Source organism: Charadrius vociferus, unplaced genomic scaffold, assembly GCF_000708025.1.
Source record: "Charadrius vociferus isolate BGI_N301 unplaced genomic scaffold, ASM70802v2 scaffold218, whole genome shotgun sequence".
NCBI lineage: Eukaryota > Metazoa > Chordata > Aves > Charadriiformes > Charadriidae > Charadrius > Charadrius vociferus.
In genome coordinates this window covers 557,531-577,121 of record NW_009650084.1, presented here as the reverse complement: position 1 = coordinate 577,121, position 19,591 = coordinate 557,531, and the positions used below count along the sequence as shown (strand labels likewise).

General features: G+C 37.5%; 1 protein-coding gene across 1 annotated transcript in view; it reads left to right on the top strand.

Annotated features, from left to right (window-relative positions):
* The first annotated feature begins 2,088 nt into the window (after positions 1-2,088).
* TMCO3 (transmembrane and coiled-coil domains 3) overlaps positions 2,089-19,591 on the top strand; it is a 30,441-nt gene continuing 12,938 nt past the window's right edge. Inside the window, exons 1-8 of the mRNA XM_009892128.1 lie at positions 2,089-2,634; positions 7,947-8,126; positions 11,851-12,042; positions 12,861-12,989; positions 14,848-14,940; positions 16,150-16,336; positions 17,275-17,392; positions 18,008-18,203. Coding sequence (XP_009890430.1) covers positions 2,188-2,634; positions 7,947-8,126; positions 11,851-12,042; positions 12,861-12,989; positions 14,848-14,940; positions 16,150-16,336; positions 17,275-17,392; positions 18,008-18,203 — 1,542 coding nt within the window. The 5' untranslated portion in view covers positions 2,089-2,187. The remainder of the gene's footprint in view (positions 2,635-7,946; positions 8,127-11,850; positions 12,043-12,860; positions 12,990-14,847; positions 14,941-16,149; positions 16,337-17,274; positions 17,393-18,007; positions 18,204-19,591) is intronic.

The window sequence follows — 19,591 nt, the reverse complement described above, 5'->3', positions numbered from 1 at the left end:
GGGGGGGGGGGGGGGAAGACGGAGCTGCAATCCATCAGGAAACAAACTGTGCTTGAAAAAGGACTCCAAACGACAGGAGTTCCCTCTAATTTGATGCTTGCTGGTGCATGGAGAGGAGTGGGCATGTTTGGGCTTTTTTTGCCTTTTTATTTGCACTCTGAAGCACATAATATATTTTTATATGAGGTCATTATTCCCTTAAGAGCTTTAGAGCGCTGCCCCAGGTGGCACTTTTCTAAATAGTTTTTGCTAGCCAAGGAAAAATCACTGTTACTGAAAGAAAGCTGTATTGTGTCTGCACCACGGCGGTAAGTTTACACAGTGCAATAATGGGCAAAACTTACGAGTATAAATCTGGTCAGATTTTAGTTATGTAGTTACGTTCCACCTAAGACATGCGGTAGAGTCTGTTACTCGCCTCCCTGCAAACAGAAGCTTGAATATAGACTAGGCATTTTCTTCTCCCTCTTTCTTACAGGAATAGGTTATAATATCTTCAGCAAAATCTCTCCTGCATCCATGTTAGACAGGAAGAGTTATTACTTTGTATGCATGAATACTTCCTTAAATATCACCCTAGAATTTTGCCAGGTGCTGAGGTGCTCGATCTCTTAAAAATAGTAAACCCCATACCTTTATCAAAGTTCTGAAATATTTCTACTTTATTATTGAAATTAAAGTGCTGTAGATGTGCTTTTGCTACTTAATTTACACTTTCAGTTCTTAATTTTAAATGTTTCACGTTGTTAAACCGTAGCCCGTAGTCAGCTATTGATAGCTAAATAGCTTGTATTTCTTGCATTGAAAAGAAATAAACCAACCCACAGACAGGTTTTCTCAGTTCTTTCTGAAACAGAGATGGGAGGGCATTTTAAAACCAAAAGTAGTGCGTGGCTGTGCTTGCCATCTTCCCTCCCCATTCTGTGTATTGATGATGGCTGGCTTGGATACTTGTGATGCGACTGCTACTGCATTGTAGTTGTTTTTCTCTTGTGCAGACTGCTTCCAGATGACTGTGTCGGTATGTTGGCTCCTGATTAAGGCCGTTGGCTCAGAGATCAAGATTGCACCTCAAGTTTTAGGCAGATACCTGCTCTACTGATGATCTGCTAACATGTAGTGTGTGTTGTGTGTTTTTAGAATGCTTGTGCCTCAGTGATAAATGTTTGTTTTGTACACACATTTATACATTGTTATGTATAGCTTTGTGGTGTGGTGTTTTTCTTGTGTTTTTTTGTTATTTTACAGTAATGTCAGTATTTTCCTGTAGGATTTGGGAGAAGGAAATTTATTCTTAGTTTTGAAATTCTGTCCTGTTTGGTGTTAAAAGCAAATACAGCAGTTTAAATATAGATCTTCAAGTAGCTTCTGGGAAATGAACTTATGAATGAATTGATTTTGCTTTTAGCGTTCTTATAACTCTATTTTAAAATAATGAGGATCAATAATTAGCTTTGAAGTAAAGTGCCTCAAGGCTGTGCAACCTTTCAGGTGAAGATCTTCAATACAGACTAGTGGTGGTCAGAAGTCCAGGAAGTTTTGCTGTTATTTCTTTACTGTAGAAATGTTTCTTTTGCAAATACAATTTATAGTGCAATCTGGTTTAGTTTAGCTTTTTTTCGTTATGTTTTGTATAGTTGAGTGCGTTAATCCTTCTGAGGCTGTATAAATAACAAATGATTATGATGCAATTTTTTTAGGATATGTTTGAAAAAATACAAGGAGTTGTCTGATAGATAAGAATAAGTTCTGGTGCTAGGCTGAAGTACAGTCTATGGCATTGTGGCTTAATATTTTTAATGGCTTTTCTCTTGGGTAAGAAGTGCAGGTGACTACCATGAGAAATGACTAAGCTTTCCATTCAGTATTTTTAAAACAATGTGATATCTAGAAAATAGTCAAGGGGAAAACAAAAAGGTATCAATAACCTTGGGCTGTTTCTTGCTTTTGATAACTGTTGACTGAAGGGGACCATCTACATTCTGTTAAAGATTATAGTATAGGATGCAGTCTTAGGTTTGTTTTCTACATTTGTTTGACCTAATGGCTCAACATTATCATGTTTGATAACTGATTGGTACTGTCTTGCAGCATGGTACGCGTACTGGAGGTGCAGAAACCATGTAGCAGAAAGCTTTGAGCAGTTGTGGATTATCAGTTTCTCCCAACAGCAATAAAAAGTGAAGAATGAAGGCAACTGGATTTATTTCCCTATGGACGTTGGTTTCACTGCCTTGTGGCCAGTTAGCAAATCCTGCAGAACATGAAGATGTAGTAAAGCATGCAATAAAGCTGCACCGTGGGAAAGGAGCTGTTATTGCTCAGAGAAAGCAGTGGGTGTTGGAGAGCTGCAGAAAACTCTCTGGTCTTCTTCGCCAAAAGAACGTTGTTCTCAACAAACTAAAAAATGCTATAAGAGCAGTTGAGAAAGATGCAGGACTGTCAGATGAAGAGAAACTTTTTCAGGTGCATACCTTTGAAATTTTCCAAAAGGAGCTAAATGAGAGTGAAAATTCGGTCTTTCAAGCAATCCACGGCCTCCAGAGAGCTCTACAGGGTGATTACAAAGATGTTGTAAATATGAAAGAAAGCAGCAGACAGAGACTAGAAGCCTTGAGGGAAGCTGCAATTAAGGTTAGTTACCCCATGGTTATTACTAGAGTATTAATGTTCTACTTGTGTTTTTAATTTTATTATGGCATGGTTTCAATCTGTTTTAATAAAGAAGTGTACCTACATGAAACTTGCAATGTTTTGCTGTTTAAAACGGATTTTGAATGAAGTATTTGTTCTCATTAGTAAAATTAGAAGTAATTCTGGTGTAGAGCTTAAGAACTATTGACTGCTAGTAAGTTTTATTTCAAAACAAAGCAAAGCATAATCATAAGACCTATGGCAAATATTATGTTAAAGGGAAAGGAATACAAGAAGTGAGTCAGTACACACAGCATACTTGCACGAGATAAGGCAGTGGGATTATCAGAGTGGACACAATGGCGTAAATTGGCAAAATACTAACTGATTTTTCCACTTTAAATGATAATTGCTCAACCAAAATCTATGGTTTAAACAGAATGACTTCATGCCTTTTATTTCCATATTTGTATAGATGTGGTAAAATGGACATGCAAATGTGTGAGATTAAAAATCTAGTAATCTCAGTATAGCACTCCTAGCCTAAGAAGTGCAGGTTTGAAAAACAGCGCTTTAAGGAAAGAGCTGGCTGAGATAACTTTACCAAGAAAACCACAGATGAGTAACAGTTGAGCACAAGTACTTAATGGAAAATTTGAGTTCCCATATCAATGCAGACCTGTTAGGGTATGCACAAGCTGCCATTGTCTACTGGACTTGGTAGTGCTCAGACTGCGTACTGAAAGTCTCCCATTGAGAGAAAATATCGTTTAATTTGATTTGGTATTTAAATTGCTCTTTTCTTTGCTCTACCCCTCAGCCACTGGAGGAATATATTACACATTTTCTTTGTTTTCTGCCTTCTAAATGAAGCGTCTGCCCTTGTGCAAGGGAGTAAGAGAAGGAAAATAAAAGTAATTGGGATATAGCATCTAAGCTGGAAGAATCTCTAAAGGGCATTTGTATAAGAGATGTGCATATCCTAACAGGTGAAGATGGCAAGAGATTGTATGTGTGCAGCGAATTGCAGCAAGAAAGGCTGATGGATGTAGAAGCTGCGCTGCAGACTAGGGAGACTGGAGTGGTCTGTGCAGTGAAAACAAAGACTGAATTATGACAAATTTGGGTAGGGAGTAGCTTGGATCTAGGTGTGTTCTAATGAAGTGCTCAATATGACTTTGATATTGGCACTTAATGGTAGTGCCAGCCTCTGTTGCATAGAAAGGGTAGCAATTGTAATGAAAATTACTTGATTTTCCACATTTTTTTTCCTCAGAGCTCTTAAAATAGCAGCGGTGAAGCTGTCCAGAATCTTCTTTCTCATTTACCTAATTCTTGGCAACATTACTGTAAAATACTGAACTAATATATCCTTGAACTTGAAAATGGTACTTCCTCATTTTTCTCATAAAAGAAGGCCTGTGTGTATAATGATGTGTTTTAGGTGTGTCCTGTCAAAACTTTACTTCATGCAGGCCTTTTTTGTATTATCATATCAAGATATTTACTTGAACAAGCAATCTTTTACACCCTTCCTTCTTATGTCATGCGCATGATTATTTAAACAGAGTATTTGTTGTTCTAACCTTATGATTGTTATGTAAAATAAAACAAAAGATAACGCATGCCAAAAAGATGAAAATTATATAGGATACATTACTTCAGAAGACACACATGAGGTCCAATTTTGTTCCAGTTTCATTTTACTGTGATCATTTTGTTGATTGTTATGGTTTGAAGAACCCATAACAGTTTATTGTCATTTAGACAACTATTCTATCACCTGATGACCCCTCCCCACCTGTGAAGGGGAATTGGGAAAATACAAGGGAAACCTGAGGGTTGAAATGTAAACAGATTTAGAAGAATAAGACTAAATAATTACGTTAATAATATGAAAGAACCAATATTGATCCTGATATCGATATAAAATATACAAGGCTTATACTCAGCTGATTCTATGAGTAGGAAGCCATTCACTCCCAGCAGTGGACAGCAAATGTTGGACATTGCGAATGTGACAGCTTCGGGAGGAAGGGAAAGCCTCAGGGGTCCGGCACTGGGGCAAGAAGGCTCAGGATGGCAGCCATCATGGAAGAGAAAACTCCTCAGCAAACTTTCTAATTTGTATTGAATGTGATGTTCGTGGTATGAAATAATCCTGTTGGCCAGCTTGGGTCAAGTGCCCGGCTCTCACTCCTCGTGGTCCCTGCACCTGGCGAGCTCGAAAACACTGAGACCTTGAAATCCACATACCATAGCTGGCTACAAAGTAAATATTTTCACAAATTCAGACAATAGTCTTCTAAAAGAGCAGTTTTCCCTAGCATTAGAAGAGACCTTACTGAAAAGTAAAATTACTGAAAGAGTAATTAATCCTGCATTGCTCAAACCAGGACATTGGTGTACTTATAAGACATCCTTTCCATTTTTTAAACAGTTATTGAATGGGAAATACAAATGACTATAGAGGGTGGTGGACTCTTCCCTTCATTTTATTTCTGTTGAGTTGAAGTATTTGGAAGTCTTTAGGGTTGGGATATGTATGCATGTCTTATGCATTTCTTGCTGGTTCTGCTGCTGGGAAAAAGTACAGTGGAATCATTCATGGCGGGGTGGCAGGAAGGAAGAAACGCTGAAGATAGCTCCTGCCTTCATTTGCTCCAGGGACCTGCGTGGAGGTTCAGCAAAAAGGAACAAAATCTTACCTACTTGTGATCAGCTTCTAATTTCTTGGGTGCCTACTGCTCAGGTAGTGATGGAAAAAATCACTCACAAGTAGTGCAAAGATGCATCCTCCTCTGAATGTGCTTTTTTTTTTGTTTTTGTTTTGTTTTTGGTATGATTAAACAGGAGAGAGCAACAGCAGTGCTGTGTTCTTAACCAGCATTGCCCCAAAGTCTTACTTAATCTTACTTCATTTTGCTCATGTGATTCTGGGCATTCCAGTCTCCTGTTCAGTGCAGCACAATCCTTTTCTGTAATACCTTGCTTAAAAGATTGTTTATGTGTGACTTGTGGTCAGGTGTCTCCAATCCCAGCATGAGTTGCAGAGCGGTGTTGGTACTGTGATGCACTTCTGCTTAACATGTAGCAGACTGTTTGAGAGCTTGTCCTTTCCACCAACACCATTCTCTGTGATTGTCCCACTCTGCTGCCATGACACTGGTCTGTGGGTGAAAAGAGAGATGCCACTTTAACAGACTACAAAAACTTTTGTCTAAGTTAATTAAAGGAACTTAGAGCTAAACTCAAGATTTTTCAGAGCTCTTTTTACCTTGCTATTCAGAGAAGGTTAACTTCTTGCAAATTAGAGCCTTATTTATTTTTCTGCAGTTTACCTCTAACTGTTCAACCAGTTTGTCTTAGGCCACAAAAAGGACTGATCAGCTCCCTCCACCCAAAACCTGTTCCATTTTTGAGGGGAAAGAATCTGACCCTTATCAACTCCGTCTCATGTTCTAAGTTGTTGCTGTCTGAGGAAAGAATCTCCAGCTCATACGGGGGCTGTTTTTTACATCTTTTAAGCGACGTCTGCTAACAGAGAACAACAGAGATGTTTTTCCTTACGGCTGTATGAGAGTGACTGTGTCTCTTGCTTACATGTTGCATAAGAACTAAAGCAGTTGACATGGGGCCAAGCACATTAATAGTTACGTTTTTTCCCAACTCCAGTTATTTTGGGCACTGGGTAATTTTCATCGTGCCAGTGTAACTATGGTAATTCTAAACACCAACAAACAGGAGCCAGAATGTCTGTGGTTTCATCACAACCAGAAGTATTCGTCTGACTGTGAGGATTTTAAAAGGGGTTAAGCTACAGTTACAGGCTGTACTGAACATACTATCATCTTGGCATCGAAGAATTGATTAAATTATATGCATGTTCTTGCAGGTTTCAAGGGGAAAAATGTCCATCTGCAAACATGTGGAGGGAGGGGACACTCCAGTTACTTAAACATAGGAGTTTAGGACCATTTTAGATGCTGGGATTATCCAAGATACCTGTGTATGGTAGGCAGATAAAACGTGCAACCTAAGGGAGACTTATGTTCTGATTCTGATGTCTGATTTCTAACCGGATATGGCAGGGCATCTAAAATGGAGACAGAAACTTGTGTTTTCTGGGAATTCAGTCTGACCTAGAGATTGCTTATACTTTTTGCCTGGTCTGTTTTTTCCCTTGGTAATTATGTAGGCTCTCTTAAAGAACAGATGTAGGGTCTTTCTCATCTAAATATTCTCAGCATCCTGAATCTAACTGAAAGGAAGAAGCCTGCCATTGCATATGTGTCCTCATTCATAGTTGTCCTCTCTGTCAACCAGTGCATCTTTAAAAGAATGTAGGGATGTAAAGTGAAGCATCTTACCTTTTTTGCAAAAAATCTTGAATTATACTCTGTCAGTACACAAAATATTATGTTTGGTATGTCTTGGTAACTATTTAGAAGGTGCAGTGTTAAGTCCAGTCTTGATCAGTAACTAAACTTACTTTTCCCGTTTTCTTTTTGAACCTGAAACATCCAAAGAGAAACAAAATATCATAACTTTATCGGGGAAGCTACTGAAATATTTTTACACCATATCAAACCACATCAGCATTTTTTCTTTTCTTACTTCTGAAGCCTAGAAATGGATTTCGGACGTCATTAGTGCAAGTTCATAAGAGGCCCAAACTGAAAAGATGGACAAAGTCAAGTATTTTACTTCTAATAGGAAAAATGCTTCTTGGGAAACATGAGCAGGAACCTCAGCTGGAGTGCTTGACTGCTCATCTGTACTCTCTCCCAACTGCTTTTATTTTTTTGTAGCCGTTTCCACAGTTGTTATAAATTTTGAAAACCATAAACAGACCTCTTCCCATGTTTATAAAATGGCTTAGAAAATTAAGATTCATTGTGTTTTCCTTCCAATTTGTTTGTTTGTTGTAGCTAGTAAAGCTGTGCTTTCAAGGTTATTACGCTTCCCTGCTAAAGCACTGAGCCCTAAACTTTACTTGTCTCTGAAATGTTTCCTAGTTCCTCAAAGTAATTCCTTTCTTGTATTTTCTGGATCATAACCTTGGGCCAGCTCTGCTGTTTAATGGATTAGAAAAGGCAATTGGTGGGTATTTTGTTTGGTTGTTGTTTTTCTTGACTGATGAAAATTGGCACAAGAGAAAGCAATCTTCAAATACCATTATAAAGTCTATATTGCTTTTGCAGTTCCACTCGTAAAATGTTTTGTGTCAAAAGAAATGTGCATTTATGTCGAATGTTTTTCTGCTTGAAGGCCTGGCCAGCTCTTTATCTGTGTGTTGTAAAATTCAACAGGAAGAAATGGAATATGTTGAACTCTTAGCAGCGGAAAAACATCAGGTTGAAGCCCTTAAGAACATGCAGCATCAAAACAAAAGCCTGTCGATGCTTGATGAAATTCTAGAAGATGTCAGGAAGGCAGCTGATAGATTGGAAGAGGAAATAGAAGAGCATGCCTTTGATGACAACAAATCTGTAAGTGATGTTTTAGACTCAGTCTTTTAATTGGTGTGCATTTATTTTTTAGTTGATATGTGCGCTGTAGGGGTGTTTCTCCTGTGTTAAATAGTGGTTAGGATTTTAGCGACTACTTTAAAAAAAAACCAACAAAACAAAACAAAAAGCTTTCGGCTCTACATTTGTTCTTGCTTCCTTTTCAACAGCAGAAAGTATTTAGTGGTAAAATGATTGCTTGTTAGGAGTGAGCAAGCAGGAATAATTACTGCTTTTTGCTAGTGTTTTCTGTGGTTTTGATTTGCCAGTCCTCCCTGCAGCTGCCACTTTAACACTGACAAGTATAGTCCATCTCACTGATACAGCCCATGAGAGTTACATCTCAGTGGTGGTGGTGGGGGGCTGTGATATTTAGACTTTGCAGGGTATGGAGTTACCACGTTAAGTGTAGTCTCCACTTTTTTCTTTTTCATTTTGTTGAGAAAGTTATGGGAGAACAAGAATCCTTGCAGTTAGTTTTCAGAGTCTCGGAAAAGATATATTGTTCAAGGTAAGGACCTGAAATGTGTTTGTGGTGTTGCTTTCTTCCACTTTTGACTTCCTCTGCTTTTCGTACCTTTCACCTGTTTGCATTGTTCATCGTTTCTGTGCTGCATGATGGACAGTATCCCCCAGGTAAGGCTGTGTGTGTTTGGAGCTGGGAATACATCAGTTTATTCTAGTGTCCCATTGTGCCATCCTCAGAGGCTGACTCGCTAAATTGGTCCTGTTTGCGTAAACGCAGGTTGCAAATCTTTTTGGCCTTAGCTCTTGAAAGGCTTTTGTTGATGTGCAGGTTGACTTCCGAGGCGAGCATAGTTCTTGAATTCTGCTGAGGAGGAAAAGCAGTTGCTCTATAGTAGAGAGCCAGACCATTTTTTTGTAGCTGTACTTGTCTTGAGAGAAAGTGAAAGCAGCTTTTTGTTTTCTATATGCCAGATCGCAGCAATTGTAGCCAGCGGGAATCCTACCTAGGCAGGACCAGTAGCAGGGAAGGGATGAGCTAGCTGGAGTGCCCTCTTCTGTTCCGCTGGGGAATGACGGCACGTTTTAAAGAGACCAGGAATGAGGTTTCTTCTGCTACACCTGTTAATTGGCAACATGCCAACCCATCTTTCTTCTCCAGTGTCTATCTTTTGGTTTTCTCCTTGTATCTCTATTCGTGAAAGAAAAGGGATCATGAAATGCAACCTGGATTGCAGTCTCCATCTTTGCAAGAAACATCCAGTGTGTTTTCTCTTAACACCCGACCATTAGAACAAAGAAGCTCAAATAGAATGATCAGTAATCTGATAAAGATATAAAATTGTCTGTTAAAATATGATCAAATAGAGAAGTGTAGTAGGTAAAAATGGGAAAAAAAAAAAAAGAATCTGAGCTAACCACTTAATGCAAGAGTATTTGCGTATTGTATTCTGTTATGTAGAACCTGCTTTCAGAAATTGTTGCTTTAGGAAATAAAATCCTGAAAATAACTGTTTTCTTTCATTATGTCCTCAAATTTATTAGTATTTCAAAGCTCGTCTGAACCTGTGCCATCTACTCTTGCTCTTCTGGCATAGTCTGTCTTTTGTCAGTTCCCTTTTCTTTTGTAAAATTAAAAATGCACCATAAGATCCACACAATGTATGATTTTTATGTTACACAGACAAAAACAGGTTGTTATTCATATTTGTCCTAATCTTATAAACATCTTCCCTTTTTTCCTAATATTGTTTCTGAGCAAGATTGAACTCCACGAGATGAGGAATGTGTTTATCCAATTGCATTGCTTTTATATGATCTTTGCTACATTTTTAATTTTGATGCAGAGAAGTTTGGTTAGATTCCAGACACACAAGCTACCAAGTACAAAGGAACATATAACAAACTCTATAGGAATTTGGAGTTCCAGAGCTTCAAAGTACATGCTTCACCGGTGATATATTTTATAAGATAATTTTGCTTAGTAAACACTATTGTCGATGTCATAACATTAAGTTCCCAATAAGATACTTTAACAGATGTTGGCTTACTAGCATTTTGGTTTTTAGGCAAAGTAATAGTCATTTGCAAGATGGGGACGCTGCACTGAACAGTGAAATAATTCCAGTGTGAAAGTCAGTGTAAAGTCTGTTTTATATTGCAGAGCCAACATTTAACAGTAAGCTCTTAGCTCTCTTTTAGTATCCCTGGAGTAGCAATGAGGGTGTGGGAGAAGGGGTCAGCAGCAAAGACGACAGAAAAACAGTAGGATTGGGCACTTACTGACTGTTCTGATTAGAAACAGTTCTTCGTGTTTGCTGACTGTAGGGAAGCCTTTCTTCTTTGCGCCAGTACTGAGAGAACAGTTTGCATGTACATGGCATGCAGCAGTTCCTGCTTTCTCCCATCAGCTGAAAGCGTGGAAACATGGTTTGGTCTCTTACACTTGGCAATGGACGCCTCATTCTGGAATGCAAAATAGCCTGGTAAGTGGGGGGCTTAGAGAAGTAAAGGCAAAATATATACAAAAAGACAGGCTTTTGGTGAAAAAAAAGGGTGAAAAGGCAAACTTTCATAATGCATAAAAAGAAAATGGTCATCAGCTTCTCACTCCAACAGCTAAAAATGCTTGTTTGAATCAGCTGTTTTATGCTTCGAAATAATTTTGCGAACTTCATCATTTGTATCATATTTCCTTTTTCCCCCTCTGATTCTTAGTGACTTCCAATTCTTTAGAGGCCTGTCATATTGTATGATGTACAAAAGCAGAGGAAGAGGTCATTCCTATGATAAAAGTTTTTATTTAATTATACATACAGACACCCCCCAAATGTAAGGAGTGGAAGAAAAGGATAAAAATTGCAGGTTAAATATTGAAAATGCAATATTTATCTGAACAGTTCGGGGAAATGTGCTGGGGAATCAGCAAAGGAAAATTGGAGGCTGTTTTATAGATGACTTATGTGAATGCATTTCATCATTAAATTAGGGAGTTGCTTGGGCAAAATATGGCAATCCAGAAAAGCTGAATGTTTTGTAGTCAGTCGTTGGAATGATAACAGCCTACTCTCTTTACTGGAGTCTAAAAGAAGTAACAACCTTAACTGTTGCTGAATAGTGGTAAGATCTGCATTACTTGAAATACAGTGAATAATGAAATCATCTTTTTGTCCTCCACTTTGTAATTACAGGCGCTAAAAATGGAGCCAGGTAGAAACAGTTCTTACCCTCTCTCCTTCAAATTTACAGGACAGTGACTTTTTCTTGACTTGGATTGCAGTTGTTACTTTAGATTTTTGTGAACTCAAAATCACTTTGTAATCTCTAATTGTTTTTGTTCAAGGGAATAATATGTTACATTTCAATCCAACCTTTTGTGTTCTAAATGTGATAAAGCTTTTTAAAAAAAATCAATCAGATTGGGTGCAATTGAAAATACTGAATTGGAATTACACAGCTTTGAAACCCTGTCTCTGTATTTTTTGGTTGGAAAACTTGGCTGAAAAACCCCTTGTTTTTAAAGTGTAAACCAAATTATAGCCTTTTCAGTCATAGACATAAAATTTTGATGAAGAGACTGAAAGACTTCTATATGAAGAAACTGCAGTAAACTGCAATATTTTTAGTCTGTCAACAAATGCTGGAGCAACTTCAAGCACAGCTGATAGTCTTTCACTTTTTACTGTATGCTTCGTTGCCCACTTCCCCCCTATTTTTGTTATTTGCATTCTTTTTCTTACAGGTAAGAGGTGTTAACTTTGAAGCGGTTTTAAGGGTGGAAGAAGATGAAGCCAACTCCAAAAGAAATGCTTCAAAAAGAGAAGTAGAGGATGACTTAGGTCTTAGTATGCTTATTGATTCCCAGAACAATCAGTATATACTTACCAAGCCCAGAGATTCAACCATTCCTCGGGCTGATCATCATTTCATAAAGGTAATAATTTTGGAGACATTCTTGACATTCATTTTGGTAAGATTTAGTCCCAGTAGTTTGCGTGCCAGTACGGTTTGATTGGATTGAATATAGTTTCAGCATTTGTCCCCATTCATGATTCCCCCATCTACTGGTGATCTGACCAATGTGTTCCCTACTCCTAGTACAGTCTTCACAAGACTGTTTGCAATGCTGCATGAATCCTCTCTGTTTTTATTTGGTTTGACTTGTTGCACCTTTGAGGCAGCATCCCTTCTCTCGGACTGCACGGTGTTAAAGCAAGCTACTGCCGTATTGTCACTAGAGGGAATTTATTCGTTTATGCCTTGTTGTGAAAAAAGGGATGCTGGAAAATACATGGACATGTTTATAATTGTATTTGTGCTTAATGAAGAATAACTAGATTAGGTTGGGTTTTTTAAAAAACAAACAACAACAAAAAAAACCCAAACCCACCCCCAAAAATGGATCTGTTTCACCATTTTGTTTTAATGCAAAGTGTCACCCCCCCCCCCCCCCCCCCTTCCCCAGGAAACTGTCTACTTCCTATAATGTATTTAAAATATTTAATGAATTGATCAAAAGCCTCCAAAGCTACCAGTTACTCAAGGTCAGTACCACATCTCCTTTGCAAAACTGCAGTGCTTACACCTACTACAAAATATTCCGGTTAGTTTACTGAAGTTGTGTTTTCTTTTCACAGGCAGTAATTCTACATTTAATTTTACAGTGCTATTTATATTTTGAAAGATAATAGTCTTTAATCACAAATTTGTGTGTCCTTTATATTAATGTACTTGTAAATCTTACATATTCAGGATATTGTGACAATAGGAATGTTGTCTTTGCCGTGTGGCTGGCTGTGTACAACAATAGGATTGCCAACCATGTTTGGGTATATCATCTGTGGAGTACTCTTAGGACCATCAGGACTAAACAGTATCAAGGTAAGTGTGCAAGTTGCTTCTTGACTGATTTAATTTCAATCTTTAAAAGTAGTTTTTAAAGATTGCTAACTTCAGACATCTTTAAAAATAAATAAAAATCCCCAAACCTTGACCTTTGCAAAATGAGGCCTTAAAATTTTATGCCTTTGAATCACTTTGTTTTCAATTTTTTCTCCTGTATAATAATGACATAAACAATTGTTGAAGGTGAAAGCTGAAGGTCGTGTGTTGTGGGGTTTTTTTTGTTTGTTTGTTTCTTTTTGTCTTTAATCATAAAGCATCACATTTGAGAGCCAAATTATTTAAATGACATCAAATATTCAGAAACTTGCAAAAAGCCAGTGTTGGCAGTGGAGGAAGTGTTTAAAACAAGTAGTTCCCTGAGTAGCGTAGCCTGGCTTCCTAGAGGCTTATTTTTATTTTGCATCTCTGTAGCTCTTTCATCCATCCTCGTCCCCCTAGTTCTTTTCCAGTCCCCTGCCCACATTCCTCAAGTCTCTTGAACCTTTTTAGCTCCATCACGTGTACCCTGATTAATAGCTCAATGCGAAACCGTGGGCTGTGGTTGGCTAGACGTTGCACATGTTTTGATTAGTGGTCTGGTGTGCATTAACAGATTGTTTAGCCAGCAGGCAAAACAGAACACATGTTAAGGTTTCATGGTAATGTCCAATTAAGTTACACGTGTCTATTATGTTGATATCCACATAACTGCTTGGAACTTACTGTCTTTGCAACCTCTGGTCTTACGTGGACTTTCGTTGAAAATGACTGCTGGGCTCAAAACTAAGTAGGGATGAGTAGAAGTTGTAGGATGTTATCCATCTCATATTGGAAGAGAAGGCTACAAATACTACACTTCCAAAATTTTGTATTCTAAAATGGAGACTAAATAATAAACTTTCTGTCATACATAACTTCTGGATTGAGAAGGTCTGGAAAGCTTGACCACTTAGACTGAGAAACAAGTTTGTAAGCTTGGCTTTGAAAGGAGATTCAACAACGAATTTTCAGAGGCTTACACTTAGGAAGATGATGTGGTCAGAATGGAGATGAGGGTAGTTTCTTTAGAACAGTTTCTTAGTGAGCTCCTTGTTTCTTGTGGAGCTGTGATTAAACTTTATTCATCTGGATAATGTTCATTTTGACTGGGTCTCTTGTGTCTACTCTTTCCTTTTGTCTCTTCTGTATTTCATAAAAAAGTTGAATGTCAGAGGAATTTAGGAGGCAGACAGATTCTAATCTGGCAGGGAAAATAGTTTCCATCTCCACTTCTCTATGATTGATGATAGACCCTGTCCTCTTCTGCTCTGGAGTGGAAATACATAGAAATACTAGTTTTTTCTGTGGTGACAAGAAAGACAACCACTTTTCTTGCTGTTGCACCCTTCTCTGAAGTGGAAGGGCTGGTAGTTGTACTGGTCTGAGAGATGGATGCACGGAGTCTATAGGATGGAGAGCAGAACAGTAACTACACTGTAGCAGGATCATTATACCAATAGACCAATAAAATAACTAGCCAGAAGTAACTTCCGGAATGCAAGCCTTGGGGGTTTAATAGCATATGCATAAAACTTTAACCTATTTATTTTCAAAAAGCAAGCAAGCTTACCTACATCAATGCACATGTGCGTTTTGGGTGACCAGCCCTATCCAACCAAATTATCTAGTAGCAGCCAGGGCATGGGAAAAATGTTTGAACCCTAAAGATGCTGAGGGAACTTCTGATGTCATATGACCAGCAAGTGAACTACCTGTGGAAACATAATGAGAAACAATTTGATTTATAAGTAGACTTGTAATTTGTATTATAAGTAGACTGCTGTGGACTGATTTTTATTTTATTGTTTTTTTAAAGTCTATTGTACAGGTGGAGACATTAGGAGAGTTTGGTGTATTCTTCACTCTCTTTCTAGTTGGCCTGGAATTTTCTCCTGAAAGATTAAGAAAGGTATTTTTATATAATACCTCTACATTACAGGATTTAATTGCTAATGTTCAAGTTATCATTTCTATGTCAGATTTTTACATTATCCCTATAATGTACTGGTGTAACTATACATTTTTGAAAAGGCAAATATGACATTTGCTTCTTCTCTTTAACTCTTTGGAAAGAACAGAATGCATTGTTTATTTGGTGTCTCCAAAAAAACCTTGCTATTTCTCTTCATTTTAGTAAAACAGTTGGATTACTAGAAAAATCTCACACAATTTATGGCAATCCATCTCTGCTTTATTTTAACATGCAGTAACATGCAGTTGCTGTTATGGAGTGTCCAGTGATGTTTGCCAGTCCTGTTATAAAAAAAAATCAGTTTGTTAAGTACTGCATACTGAATTGATGATACATGCTGTACTGGCTAATAAACTGATTCTGCAAGTATGTTAGCACAATCTGGAATATTACATGATGGTGGCCATCAGGATTCAGCAAAAAGGTACAAGTTTCTTTTGGTCTTAATTAAAAAAAAAAAAGTTATAAACCAGCTAGAATTTTAATAGTGGAAAATACTGCTGCAAAATATGTAAAGACTGTATGTATGTAAAGAGTTGCATTGTGTGATTTGTGTATGTATGTAGAGAGTTGCGTTGTGTGATTTTTCCTAAACTGATGACTCTGAGTTCATGAGATTATAAAAGCTTTAATTGAAATGTGTTAAAATTTATGAGCACTCAGCTTACTCTGCTATTTTTAGTCCATCTAAAGTCAAAGATAAAAATCAGTAATTAAGGGTTCCTAAACTGTACTATATAAATTGTTACTTCAGAACTGTGTGCTCACTAGTGTGGAACGAGCTGCTGGTATTGATGATGGTCTTTGCCACTCCCATTTTTTTCCCCCACACGGGAATCACATCAGATAACTGATCTTCCATTTGATGATTTTAATGTATTTCATCCCATCCTGGACCTTTTGGCCCTTAATTTGGCTGTGAGCTTTGGGAAATTTACCTAATTTCTGGTAATGAGCCTTCTGGTACAGATTATTATCTACTAGGCATAATAACTTAAGAGTTTTAGGATGTATAGGATGACAGTCCATTACTTCTGTGGCCCAGCACTGCAGCCTCAAATCATGCATCTTTAACTGCTTCTTTGCACTAAAATCACTGTTAGTTATCACTGAGACTTTATCATACGGACTTGTGTTCTTCCCAAGGTATGGAAAATATCTTTGCAAGGACCCTGCTACATGACGGTTCTGATGATTGCATTTGGTTTACTATGGGGACACTTGCTCCAAATTAGACCAACACAAAGTGTCTTCATTTCCACTTGTTTATCTTTATCAAGTACACCATTGGTGTCAAGATTTCTTGCAGGTAGTGTTCGAGGCGATAAAGAAGGTAAGTACAATTTTAAATATGGACTACTGTAGCATCTACAATCAAATTTGAAAGAAGTTGACTTTGTAATATTACAAGAGAAACTAGTTAAAAAATGAAACAAAACAAAAACCACTGTTAAGTTTGATTTACAAGCGATCATCCTCCTTTAACACTGGCCAGCATTGTGTGTATTCTTGTTACGAGGTGTGCCTGCTATTTACATAGCCAGTCCTCTGGAGAAACACAGTGTAGCCCAATCAGTACTCTCCATGTTAAGAATTTACTTCACTGAGGGTCTGGAATCCTTGTGCTTTTTAAGAGGTTACCAGGTTAGACCGTTACTACCAGTCTGTCATTAGGGCAGAAAGGCTAACTTAAATAATTCACATCCTTCTTCAGCAAACTAAGACCAGCTCAAGTAGTCTTTCATAGCTAACAGCCCTTCAAATAAGTACCTTGAAGTGCCATATTGCTAGCTTCTCAAAGACTTCTAAATATTTCCGTTCAAAAGTTTTGCCATGCTGCTTTCTTCCACTTAAACCTCCCTCATACATACTGCACTGACGTTCTCCCCATCCCCTAGAATATTCATCTTCTAATGCCTAAATTCAAAGTGTATGTTTTACACATGCTGGCTCTTACACGTGTCCGCTATTCTAAAGACTGGATGTTTTCCGTAAAGGAGTTCCAGTAAATGTGTAACTAGTGCTTAACTGCTAAGCAAAGTCTATGTTTTTATTGTGTAACAGAAGCTTCATATGAATATTTTATTAATAGTTTAAATATATCTTTGTTTTTACATATTTTAATTTACTTAAGGGGGGGGGGGGCACAGAATGCTTTGAACGAGAACTATACTTAGCCTCCATTTGATGAAAACATTTCTAGACTTCTGAGCACTGCAAGCATTCATAGGTTCTGATGGATGTTTCCATGACTGCTTTGTTGGTGTGCAGGGGATATTGACTACAGTAGCGTACTACTTGGCATGTTGGTGATGCAGGATGTGCAGCTGGGTTTATTTATAGCTGTCATGCCTACGCTTATTCAAGCAGGAGCAAGCACATATTCCAGGTAAAAAAAATTATTGTATGTTATCTTCCCTCCCCCTCCCCCTTCTAATTAGTATGTAGACTGCATATATGAATATGAGTGCTAGAGTTAATGTCAGTTCTGTGAAAAATATGCACTCTGTTCTGTGAGTTCCCTTTATTATTTGTACTTGTCATGTTGTGTGAGGATATTCTTCCTGTTCTAGTTGCCTTAGTCCTGTCCAGTACTAAAATTTGGAGTGAAAAGTTTGTTATTGTAAAAAACAAAAAAACAAAAAAAACCAAAAAAAAACAAACAAAAAAAAAACAACCAAGCTAATTTCTTCAATTACTTTATTCCCTCAAGACATATTTTGTCAAATACTATGTGGTAGCATTATTGAGCCTGATGGCTTACCTTGAAAATCAATCAAAAAAATCTTTTTCAATCAACATGGAAGTAAATTCTAGGCTGTAGAAGAGATTGATGGGCACTCAGAAGATTTAGTATTCATCTTGTTTACTAACGTATCTAAATATCTTACTGTAGCTACTCAGTTTTGGACATCTGTGGAATTAGATCTTTTCACTTAAGGGGAACTGGTTGGGAGTCATGAGAGCACTTGAAAGAAATGTTTTGTTTGTTCTTCTCTTCCAGCATTTTCAAGGAAATACTGAGAATACTGATACTGATTGGCCAAATCCTCTTTTCTCTGGCTGCCGTTTTTCTTATATGTCTTGTTATAAAGACTTATCTCATAGGACCGTATTATCGCAAGTTGCATGCAGAAAGCAAAGGGAATAAAGAAATCCTCATTCTAGGAATAACTGCATTCATCTTCCTTATGTTAACGGTAATCTTTTAAATTAATAAAACATTTTGATACATGTGGTAGTTTACTGCATCAGTATCACAAAAGCCATCACACTTACTGTTGTTACCTGTCCATGTACCTCTGTAGTTAATTGGTTTTAAAATGTTTTAAAACAAACCCCAAATGCACGGATGATTCATGCATTACAGTACAGATGAGTAAGAAGAGATAAAATTTGAATGTGAATCAACCGAACTTCTGCTGGTAACTTTTAATACAGCCAGTTAAAGAATCATGGTTCCAGCTTTAATTTTGGGCTACTTCTTGCATTTGAAAATAATTTAGGATGGGTTTTGAGATACTGATAATAGCTGATTGACATTTGCTCACAAGTTTCTTTTCAATAGCAAATTCTCAACATGGTTTTTATTATAAAGTACTTTTATTTTTCTGTGGCAGATAAACAGTTTGGGATGAAGTTGAGGAAGTAGAGAAATGCCTCAAGGTTCATAGGTTATGATAGCCCTTTTGGGTTTGGTTAATTTTCCTATGAATCTTCCTTCTATTTGTTTCTATCTCACGTTTCAGCCCTCTGAAAAAGTATTCTGCTGGAGAAGAGACTGTGACAGTCGCTCATAATGTTGTAGGTTTGAAACTCCATTATCCTGGATGTGCACATTGTTATGTCCTCTGAGAAAAATTATCCTGAAAAGTTCCCGTGCGTGTGCCTTTTTTCTAGGGGTACTTGCTTAATTATTACAGGTTCAACAGAGAAAGCTGACCTCCTTCAGGAAGAAGGTCAAGAAAGAAGTTAGTGAGAGTGTAGCTTTACAATTTGTTGATTTCTATTGTATAGGTTAAAAATGCCCTCTAAACAGCTATTCATATTCCAAACAGGAGTACTATCTAGTAAGAGAAGGAACAAAACTAGTTTCTCCTTTTTACTTTCTAACAATCAGGCATAACATTTGTAGAACAACTTCGATAAAAACCAACAACAACCAGACCCCAAAAGTTGCATAAAATACTATGGTATCTAGAAGCAGTCTTGTTTTCATTAAAAATATGGCCTATGTAGACTGATCTGACTGAATTTGGCGTATTGTGCCCAAATCACGTGTCAAATGTACAAGGAGTTTGTCTATGTGACTTTACTTAATATATGTGTGTATACAAACCTGAGGGAGAATATGTTTGAGTGTGTTGGATTTGTACTGCAAAAAAGAATGCTGCTTCAGCATGGGAAGTGTTTGTGAAGGAGCAAATATTTTGTGTACTTAAGTGAAAGCCGTTTTCCTTTTAAAGTTGATAAATAATGTATCAAAGGGAACAGTACAAAGGATACTGCATGTAACCTCAGTAAACCAGTTGAGATGCTTGATATTCACCGACACCGATGCGTTCATTATAGTAATGCTAGAAGCTGT